Here is a 12,242-nt window from a genome sequence, read left to right as displayed (position 1 = left end):
ATATATATTATAATATATATTATAAAAAGGAGGAATAAGGATATAAAGTCAAATTGCATTATTAATCTTTATTGTATATTAAACTCTCCGATTTTTATTAAAATGAAGATAGTTTCTATATAATAAGATTTTCTTATAATTTCTTTTTTTTTAAATGTTTTTGTTTAAAATATTTAAATACGCAACAAAATTTAAAATAATTAATAGAGCGATAACAATGAAAGTATAATTTATATATATCGAGTTTTCATTAGGTATAGAATTTATATTAAATTTTTGTATTATTTTGTATTTAAGATATAATTATTAGAGAAAGAATAGTAAGCATTTATTGACATGTATATAGTATATCGTTATAATTAAAATTGTATAAGTCAGAAATTATAAGAACGTTAAGAGATGTATTTTATAAAGTAAATAATCATACGTCACTTATTGAAATAATTATTTCGATCAATGTCATAAATGTCACAGGTGTCTTTCTAATATGCTGGGTGCCATTCTTCACTTGCAACATCATGGATGCAATCTGCACGAAGCTGACGAAGGCTTGTCAACCTGGTGTTACAGCCTTCATCATCACTTCCTGGTTGGGCTACATGAACAGCTTTGTGAATCCTGTAATATACACTGTGTTCAACCCCGAATTCCGTAAGGCCTTCCGCAAGCTGATCAGTATATAAGCGTGCAATTCATCCTTCTACCGCTGAAGAAGAAACACGGGACAGCAAACGTAACTCGGTGTAAATTGTCGTATTTGTGATGTAACAACAAGACTGTAGGCACTCGGCAAACTTGCAACAGGTACTGTTGTTCTTGTATTTGAAATCTCAACAGCTGCATTTGCCTATCGATTTTCGCGTTCCGTCGCGTGTCAATCGTTTTCCAAGCGAATAAGGAAAGCCGAGACTCACGAAATATTTTCCATTTTAAAACTCTTAGAAAATACGGTTTGCGATATGAAGAGACAAATAACATTATTTCCAATAAACGTCATACATGATTTTTATGCATTCCATAAAAATAATTTATGAAGATTACAAAAGTTATTAAAATAAAAATGGAAGTAAAAATTGATATTTTTATTTAATGAAATGAATTTTCTGCTTTTACGTAGTATAATATATATATTTAAATATTAATAATTTTTTCAAATTTATGAGACATTCACAAGACGGATTAATGTACAATATATTTGAAGATATTACCTGTTAATCATGTTGATGTAAAAAGAAGAAGATATTTCTTCATGTATACATAAAATTGACACGCGATCAGACAGCGAAAATTGTTGTATTCGTTGTATCGCAGCAATGATTCATCGCGTTCACGTGCGTGAAAATGCGTGCACTGTGATATCGAACTATCGTGGCATGACGCGCTGTATGGAGGACACACACGTGCGCTAGAAATACACGTGCATGAACGTTAAAGTTGAATTCTCGCACGAGCAGCTCAAGTAATTGCTAAGTAAGGCTTTGCGAAGCGAAAGCAAATACACCGCGTCGATCAACCGCACTGTATCGCGCAAATTAGCAGGAAATTTAGATAATCTGTACAAATCACATACAGCAAACGTTTACGGCGCTCAAAGAACTCATCAAAGACAGGCTCTATGTCGAGATGTAATAATCGCGCGTTCACAAGAGTGATTACACTCTTGGAAGGTAATTTAAGTTCGCGAAAGCAAATAATAATGAGATCCGCGCGAGAGGAAGAGGCACAGAGAGTGCGGAGGGTTAAAGTTGTTAGAAGTGTATTTATTATGCGAGCATATATTACACATTACACGTCTCCATCTGGATGATTAAGTACGCCGTGACAGTATTAACGTAGGATATAAGTTATAGCAATATTTTTTTTCGCTCAAAGCAAAAGCAGCCGAGACCGCTATTTGTATGACGATACGTAGAAACACGCTATACAACTCGCGTTTCGCAGTGTAATTGTATGTATTTATATTTCGGTACATGTAAAAAAAGAAAGAGAGGAAGGGAGAGAAAGAGAGTGAAAGAAAGAGAGAATGAGAGAGAAAAATATATATATATATCGTATATATATTACTTATACATATGTTACATAAATAAAGTTATGTCCTTTCACGATATACAGGGTGACATCAAGTATGAGACAGAAGCTTTAGGACAACACGGAAGATTAACTTTTGAAAACAGTGTACTTTGGACTAACTTGAATGCTCATTTACATGTTATCAAATGTCGAAGAATATCATAATTTCTGAGTTAGAAAAACATTTTTTCAGAGCCTGTGCATCGAGAATAAGATATTTTTCTGAACGTGGGAATATTTAAGAGAGAGATGTAGGGCTTTATTGGGCTTTTAGGATCATAATTTTTATTTTCATGAAAACACATGTTTTTCGAAAAAAAAATATATAAATTTGCTCTTAAATTGCCTTTCAAGAAAGAGTTTTTTGATATTTTAAAAACTTTAAAACTTTAAAAACGCTAGTCTCTCTCTCGATATTTATATACGAGTTTCTCAGGGTTTCTCAATTTAGCGCTCCCATCATTTTACATTGATATTATAATAAATGTGAATATAAATCTATTATATTCAGTTCTACACACTTTTACTTTGTTGAAGTCACGGAATGATTATTAACTTTCAACATCTTTTTAACGAAACAATTAAATGAATACACAATTAAATGAATAATATAGTAATTGAATCACAATCAAACTGTGGCAGCATCAATTTCTTAAAAATCAAATCGCGTAAGCGAATGTTTTATAAGACATATTCAGAGTTTATATTGATGAGGCAGTCAAATTCATGCTTTATATGAAGTTATATTTTATCGATATATCTGTTTTTATTTTAATTTATTTATTAATTTCACTTATTTTATTTTCCCAGAATTTCTCTAATTTTATTAAGTAATAAAATTTGCACATTTCGAACATCCTATATTACGGATATTCCTCTTCTGAATAGTAAAGAGGATTTTGTGTCGAGTTACGTCACTCATCTGCAAAGTATTTATACAGTAAGCAACTAATGCATAAATAATAAACGGAGCGTAAATATATGGATTGAGAACTCCTGATATATATCTATATATTATTTTACGATCGCGATTTTGTCGCGATGTACTCACACGCAGGTTTGACTTGCGAGCATTATACAGACTCGATCGAATAGCGAAATTCCGGAATTTGTTCTAACCACCTCGGCGAACTTTAATATGTAGGATTTGTTGCAATATTCCAATACCAAGTAGTGTTACCAGTTACGAATTGTATAAATAATCAGGTGGACTTGAACAATAACGATGGTATATATGAAGATTGGGAACACAATTCTAGATTTCACGGCTCGATCGAGCGTAAAAGCGCAACGCCAGAATTTTCGGACTCGTGATGTAAATGCAAACTATCGAGTATCGATTTTTCTTAAAGCGCAATAGTGGAATACGGGTGAAATTAATATACCTTACAAAGGACTAAAAAATAAAAGTTATAAACAGAATATAAATCTAATAAAAGAAAAATATTAAATAAAAGGGGAAACTTGGTAAGAAGTTCATTATCGAGTTTCGTGTTATGTTCGCAAGATTTTTGTTCAGACGGAAGTTATGTCGAGCAATGCTGTGTACGTATAATACATACAGCATTGTTCTGAGTTTTGATATTTCATGCCTTCTGTTTCGTGATCAAGTGTGAAATTCGCCGTGACCGAATTTTCAAACATATCAGGTACGAGTACGCAGCGCGAATTGCTGCTTGCGAATCAATCAACCTAATTCTACGCTGTATTTTTCTTTTTCTTGAAATAATGTGGCTGTGTAAATTCCTCAAAACCTTTTCATCGAGCTGCGAGACGATGCGTATCAACGATCGCTGTACTATGTTATTTCTATTCAAAACCAACTGCGGATCATTCTAACAGGACTGCTCAGAAGAAAGAGAACGAAAATTCCTATGAAGTATTTAATTAATTTTTTCGTTTAATGTTTAAAGATTTAATGTCTGTTAGCAGTTTTGCTGAAAAAAGAATACATTTTTAGCGTTTTTTTACTATTATGGCTCGAGACGTTATCGCGTTTCTTGATGATGATGAGACACTGTTATCATTGCTCCTTTAATATCTAATAGTATGTATAAATGTTTTATATTTCAAAGACATTTAATATTACTGTCGTGATTTGTTTAATAGATATGTCAATACTTAAATCTTAAACAATATTTAACAACATTTGAATTTTAAGAGATGTAATACAATACACGTTATGGCATCTTAATGCAAAAAAGGTACTCTGGTAAGTATTTTACATTTATTTGTGTCTTCAATGTTTATGGAGATCTATCACATAGAACAACAGAAGTTAAAATACAATCTCTCAAGACATCATTTATATATTTATACGTAAAATAGAAATTGTTTAGATTTAGAATAAATATATTTCTCCGTATTCGTTACGCCAGAAATTAAACTCGTCAGTTTAATTTGAAAGGAAAAGACAAACATATTCGTATGTTAAGTCTTAATATGGCGCAGAAATGCAGAGTATGATGTGTGTCCTCTTTAATTAATTCGTACAAAGTTTCATCATTCGCAATCGCAAAGTTCACATTTTAACTAATATTTGATCGACGTAACATGAGCATCTCAAATCACGTTCATGTCGAAAATACGATAGTTTTCTCCAGTTTCAAACTTGAATGAAGTAATTAACGCATGTCTGAGATAGTAGATATAATACAATTAATCATTTATACATTTATGCATTTTATTTATAACGCGGTCTGTCTAAAAAGTTCCGAAACTGATTTTGTCCTGAATGTACAAGTAATGCCATTTTTGTGACAATTAATTTTTAATATTAACATTTGATTACTTGTGCAATTTTTTTCATGACGATGCAAGTAATATGTATTCTGAAAACGGCCGTGTGAGAAAACGATTCTGTTGAATTTTTGTCCTTAAAAATTTTCGTAATGGAACAGCGGATTGTTGTCTCAAAAGGAGAGTATTAGTCAATTCCAGATTCACATTCCGAAACAAATTTTGTTTAAAAATTTAAACCTGAATTGATCTCAAAAGAAGCAACCAAAGTGAGACCGACAAAATCCAAAATCAAGACGATGTTGATCGTTTTGTTAGAACAGATGGCTTTGATTTCGAATTATGTAGTTTTCAATGTAACGAGCGCAATGAAGAGCATTTCGAAAGATGTAAACATTTTTTTTTATACAGAGAAAAAGATTTGGACTTGAAAATTCTATTTATATTTCATTAAAATTTAATTTTAAATGAACATATTTTGTTCAATCAAAAAAAATTTAGTTTTAATGCATAACATTCTTAAATTAAATATCCATTTGGTTGGATTATTCCAATGCATAAATTTGTTTAATTTAAAGAAAACCTTTTCTCTGTGTAATGGTTGAAAGAATGTTCTGAGCATTGCATTGAAGTCGAGGAGAGAAGGGATAGACTATGTTGAAAGTTTTTATTAATAAAATATATCTCTGTTTTTCGATTTTTCCTGAATTCGATTTTTCCAGTCAGAGATATCAAATCGTGTAAAGCGAGTAGTGACTGTTAAATATACAATTACAAACTTGTAGAGAAAAGGAGACAGAAAGGGAAAATAATTTAATAGAAGAAAATTTTACAATTTGTTAACTTTTAATACACACAATAGTTTTTGGTACCTTTATTACACACGATGAATGTGTTCTGAGTCATGCCGTTCAAAAAATTTAGTTATTGAATAACTCGAAAATGATAGATATATTTTGTTAATGTATAAATGGATATAAATTAAACGTTTATTGCATTTTAAATAATGCATTTTATCATTGATATTACACACAAAATGTTAAATTAATTAGAGAAAACATTTTGAATATTTTTAAATTTTATATTTATTACATTTTTTAAATATTATTTATAACATTCAATGCAAGTTCTTTCATTTTTAATTTTTTTAATCGTTAAATTTTTGTAGTATAAACAAGAATTAATTAAAAATAAGAGATATAAAAATTTTTTAGCTGCAAAAAGAAATTATACTTTATAAATTATAATAGGTCTTTCGTGTCTTAAGATTTCGTGAATTCCTGAAACTTTCTCGTTGAAAAATACGGAGAAACGAAACGCATAAAATTTGTTCTTTAGATGCTAAAGTTTTTTTTTAGGAAGTATATAAACCATTATTTAGCCACATGTTCCTAGTATTTTGAGAGAAAAAAAACGTTGAATATGAATGACCCAATCATGTATATTAAGAGTTAATATTAAATTATTGAAGATATAAGATTAGATCATCAAGAGGTGTGCGGTAGTGTCTCTGACCAGGTATAAAATCAATCAAACGTGATTATATTCATTGTATCAAGCACTGCCATTTCCTTTTGTTTGTCAGAAATTTTACATATGTCAAGCATATTTTTGATTTACATCACTTCCGAAACATGTTTCTTTCATGATAAAAAATGTATAATGCGATGTTTTTTACGCTACGTCGATGTAAGCCTTGATTGCAGCCACTCCAAAAATTGATGCTGTCACTGTCAAAATCTCGAGATGTGCGCTAAAAACAATAATTTTATTCCTAGGTATCTTTCGCATGATAAGCGATTTTTGTCCCTCCAGTTGACAACTCACGTTTGAAATGTGTTAAGACTTAAGAGATTTGCATGTTCGAAATAGAAATAGAAGAAATTTGTATGATAATTTTACTTCTTTAGGAAAGAATAATAAATTTAATTGCTTGATTTTATCTAAATTCCCTTCTATTCTTGGAAACCATTAACACTTTGACTGTCAAATTTTTGTAATCTGTTTTCGCACTATTATTTTACACTCAAATTTATTTATAAAATAAGTATATTGGTAAAAGACTTAAAATTTAATGTTTCTCAAAATATTTATGGATATTTTGGCTTGTGTGCGCTAAAGATACACGCAACGTAGGAATAATAAATATATCTTTTCTTATATGCATCGCGTATATTAATGTAAATAAACATATTTAGTGCTGTGTGTCATTTTGAATTCGATCAATAGTATAACTAAATGCTTCTAATTTTGGTTCCGTAAAATATACAATCAAAATGCATATTTTTCAATAAAAATTTTTTATTGATATATAAGTTGAGCTCTTTCAGATTTCCTATAATATACTATATGGAAGTTAAATAGGAAAAATAACAAATTAACTTAAAGAATTATAGCTTCTTCGATATTTAACAATTTGAAAAAATCATCAATATAATGGCACACCATCACAATTTAATTTCGTAACTGCAGATCCATATACTGTATATACTGTATAACTGTATATCCAATTACATACATGGCAATCAAAATGTTAACAAGACCGTGCAAATTTTTTACTTAATGTATCATTTTTATCTTAACGTTTCTTTGATAAATATATTAGATAACTGCTCGCGCGCGTGTATAGTAACACATTTAAACCAGTCCAGATGCAAATTTTTGCACGGCCCAGAGTTACGAACAAATCACGATATCGTTCGTTTCGATATACATTACGTGCGTTCGTGCTGATGCAATAAAGTCTACAATCAAAGCTTTTTACTAGGTTTTGAATGCTGTGCAACATAACTTTAAGTCTCCGATGTATATTTGTAAATATTCTACGAATTACACACAAACGGTACCTTTAATCCTATATTGTTACATATTCGATATACCATATAGCTTCGTGTAAAACGTGGCGCGGTTTACGACGATGTTCTGATCGAGTTGATTTAGTAAAACGTAGTTTGCGTACGTTTCGTGCCAGGTGAAGCCCGGACGAGTGTACGGTCACTTGCGATAAATGACACGTGTACTCGAGTGTGACAAACGTCCGCAGAATTGAACGATGTTCGTCGTGACTCATCGAAGATGTTTCGCATATCGTACTTTTTGCAAAATGAGAAATTGCTTCGTTAGTTTAATTATTTACGTCATTATGCCAAATGAATTTCGCGAGTTTGAAATAATCACGCGACATGGTTCTCCTTTTAACACCCTAATAACGTTCTTCATTCCTCTATTTCGGTATAATCAGGACCGCGTATATTTGTCTTATTTAAAGTAATATGCAACTAATGGTAGATACAGCTAATGGAGATTAATGAAATTTGTAAAGTCTTCCTGCGAAGTAACGTTACGAAGAACGAAAACTGTCGTGAACGAAACGTTCTCTCGCAATTTTGCGAATTCCGCTTCTTAGAGAAATTCGCGAATTCTTCTCTACTATTTCGTCGACTACGAAACGACTACTTCCAACTTCTTTTTTCCCAGGACAAAGTGACGGTTTTGGACGCGACAACATTCGCGTTACAATAACGTTTAAAATTTCTCGAGGGAGGTAACACGAGATGACTCCGTCATAGAGTGAAACATGGTTTGGTAGAAAAGAAGAGAGACGCCTGGATTTTAAAGCTGCAGCTTTCAATTCGAGGGATAAATCTTTTAATTTATGTAAACCTCCAAAAGGTATAAAACCTACTTAAGTCCCTTCGACCACAATGAATTTGCGCAAGCCGGCTGTGAAGTTTTAAGTCATTTTCATAACTCCGCCAGGAAGTTTGTCAACTTTCTTTCTCTTGCTTGTCGACCGATCATCTCTCGACTTATTCCCCGCAGGAGTCGCCCCCGTCCCATCTTTATCTTCGTAGATCGCGCCATGTGCCACTTAACATCGTTGTAAAGGGTAAAGAGACTTCCGGACGAAGTCGATCGCTTCTTAATTAGCGAAGTTCGCACGCTTTGCTTCTCGTATCACTAACGAAGCGCGGAAAACAAGTACGGTAGGATATGCCAGCGCAATCTCTGCGTAATCTTCGCATTTCTACAACCCATCACGAGAACATTTTCATCCCCATTTTGCATCACGTTTAGCACTACACTAAATGGCTGTCTGATCCCAAAGTCTTATTCTCAGAGGCCAATTAATAAAACAAAGATGTGTATCAGATGCACGAATAGTTTTGCTGAAGTATGTAAAAATTCAGCTAGATATTGATCTGAAAATAATTTTGTTGGAATAAAATCAAATTAAAATACATTTATTTTATTTGATTTACTTCATCATATGAATATAAATAATGTTTTATTTCAGAACGATTTTTAAATTCTTCGTAATTTGATTTATTTTCATTATTTTGTTGGATTATCAAAATAATTATGTAGAATGAAATTATATTATATCGATACGTAAATTTTACATACAAGTAAACGTCTTTGGGGGCTAAGCTTCAATAATTATCAGGATGTCCAATTTGCTATACTAAAACTAATTGCTATACTAACTATACTAACTATACTAAAACTAGAATAAGTGAAGATAAACTTTTAAAAATTCTGTCCATTTTTTTAAATGTACATCAATTTAAATTCTCTCGTGATTAATATTATAACAGAGCGTGATGGTAATTTCAATTTTTATGCAGTTTTGAGTTATTATTTTGGGTCATTATATTTTATTTCAGTGATATATGAAGAGACACAAAATTGAACATATTTTATATCATTTTAAGTTTATCATTTTAAATTTAGTATTATATGTTTATTTTTTCTTTCCTTTTAAATTAATAATTAAGTCATTTGTATTCAGAAAAATTTTAATTATAAATATTTTGTCATTAAAAGTGAAATGTATCAAACATTTCACGTTATATTAATTGAAAATGGCCTATTTTCTTATACATAAAATTTACGTATTGATAGCAATATTGTATTATTCAATAGTGACAGCATTCTACAGTTAAACGTTGATAATAATGTTACAAAAAGTTTTAATATTCTAGTCCTACATAATTATTTTGATGTTATAAACAAAATTTCAGATCTGTATCTAGTAAATTTTTAGATATTTCAGCAAAATAATTCTTTTTGTGTGTCTAGATTTAGTGTTAAATGCAAGATGAAGATATGGGTTTCAATCTGATGAGTTAGAAGAAGATGATATGAGATTTAACAGTTTCAGACGATGATATGAATGGTAATCAAAATACATGTTCGTGTGAAGAGAGAAAGAGTGAAAGAGAAAAGGGAGAGAGGTAAGCCTAGTCTTCTGTTATAGCGTGACACTTCGAAAAATGTTAGAAGATTTCTTATAATCCTGAGTAAAATGGCTGTATTTTTCTAACCTGATACTTTCCCTTATGTACATATATGCGATATGTATATGATATGTATCGATACACTCCGACACATACGTGAAGATGATGCCATGATTTGCAAGAGCAAGTCAACATAGCGCTGTATATCTATGTAAATATTCTAAGTCTAATTGGAGGAGCATGTTTGCATCTGTTTGTGTGCACGTTTTGGAAGAGTACGACGGAGTTTCTGATGATTCCCGATAATCGAATGAGAATTACAGAAACTTCCTGCGAAATGATTGGCACGCTGTCTTTCGAGGATGAAAGTGTTGGAGTGCTGTAACATTAAAAAAACAGAGATATATATTATACATAGTATATTATACTATGACGTAACATACGCGCGTGTTATACCGATGCGTGAGATCGGATGCTGTGTTTTCCTATGGATTTCTTATTTATTATCACCAATGGTCTATACAGGGCATAGGTTTAAGAAAAGAACTTTTAATTTGCTGAGATTTAAGCCGCGAGAAAATAAGAGCGTAAAAAAAAATTTAAAAATGCTGTATGTATATTGAAGGCAATACCTATACATACTTAAGAGAGCGTGAAAAATTACGCGAAGACACATTCACATGCGACATAAGCATACATACACACAGAACAGGACACTTGTTAAAAATAATAAATTATAGTATAAATTAAAAGTGATCTTCTAATTTTTACCTCCGGATCACATCTCTTTTCGCTTCTTGGTCACTCGGCATTTCAAAAAGAGCGACGTAAACGTACAGTTAAATGGTAAATAAATATGCGCATACATGAAAGTTATGTTTTCACAACGAGTCCTTACTATAACGAGTCTATTAATGAATACCATGTAAAATAATATCGCTAATGAGTTTCGACACGGCACGTGTATTAAAATGAGTTGCGATCCTGCACTCGGAAATGCATACGATAAAAGAACTTCGCAACAGTTTCAATTACGGATGAAATAATGAAAAATAACGAAAGAGCCCAGATCCAATTTGCAATTAAATCGCTCATGCTATCTCCATAAAATGCACGAATGAAGTAATCTAACGTAAGCCGACGGTACATTATTCACTCTACGGCGCGGAGAAATTCTAGAAAGGAAAACGGGATAAACCTATATTATTCTCGCCAGAGCATAATTAAGTGTGAAACTTACAACTTCTAGTCAGTCGACTCATTGTTAGAAAAATAATGGAAATGGCGGATAAATGTGAAATTTATCTGGCTAAATCATAAAACAACGGAAATACACACAATTATTCTACGTAATTAATTACTTGACAACTCGAATGGAGATGAACTCAAAATGCAATGCACCACTGGGATATGAATACTTATATAAAATTCGCTATCGCTACATAATGAAACTTTCAGTTTAGTAAAATTTAATATTTATAAATATAATATAAAACTCAGTTCAATTTAAATAATAAATTTTACTTAATGATTAATTATTTTTTTTAATGGGATCGCGTTATCAAATATATTTGTAAAAAGATAACTATATGTTTTAAATGTGTGTGTTTTGTGAAGAATTGACACTTTTATGAGAATATAAATAAAAAAGTTAACAAAAAGCATAAATTTAAAACACTAATTTTAATTATTAAAAATATTTCTGAATTTAATGCAAACATTAAAAATGTTTTGCTGGTTATACATCCGATTTACTTTTTATTTATTCTTGTGGAAGTTCTTTATTCCCCTTCTAGATGTGACATCTTTTTTTCAAACTATTGCAGTTCGAATCCACCAATACGTGTGACTACATTGATTTGGTTAAATGCAATCTGCAGTGACAATGGTCGCGGCCAACTACCACTGCCGCCAGCGAATTCAATCAGCAGCGAAATCGTTTGGTGCCAACTTTTACGGACATTTGAAAAATAAAAGGTATCCCTGGATTTTGGCCATTTATACCCGTGTGAGCATCGAGGGACGTGTGATGAACAAAAGAAAGAAGAACCGAACGAAAATAGATAAATAGTGAAATAAAAGATAGTACAAAAACGAATTGCAGATGGTATGAAAATATCTGTTGTATATGAACAGACAAATCTAAAATAATTTTTCCGTATTAAATTCTAGTTGATTTGTATATGAAGAAAC

General features: G+C 31.2%; 1 protein-coding gene across 1 annotated transcript in view; it reads left to right on the top strand.

Annotated features, from left to right (window-relative positions):
• Positions 1 to 683, top strand: part of LOC108689005 (dopamine D2-like receptor) — an 18,345-nt gene extending 17,662 nt beyond the window's left edge. Inside the window, exon 6 of the mRNA XM_018195585.1 lies at positions 475 to 683. Coding sequence (XP_018051074.1) covers positions 475 to 683 — 209 coding nt within the window. The remainder of the gene's footprint in view (positions 1 to 474) is intronic.
• Positions 684 to 12,242: the final 11,559 nt, after the last annotated feature.

This window comes from Atta colombica, unplaced genomic scaffold (genome assembly GCF_001594045.1).
Source record: "Atta colombica isolate Treedump-2 unplaced genomic scaffold, Acol1.0 scaffold252, whole genome shotgun sequence".
Lineage (NCBI taxonomy): Eukaryota > Metazoa > Arthropoda > Insecta > Hymenoptera > Formicidae > Atta > Atta colombica.
This window is presented reverse-complemented; position numbering and strand designations above follow the sequence as displayed.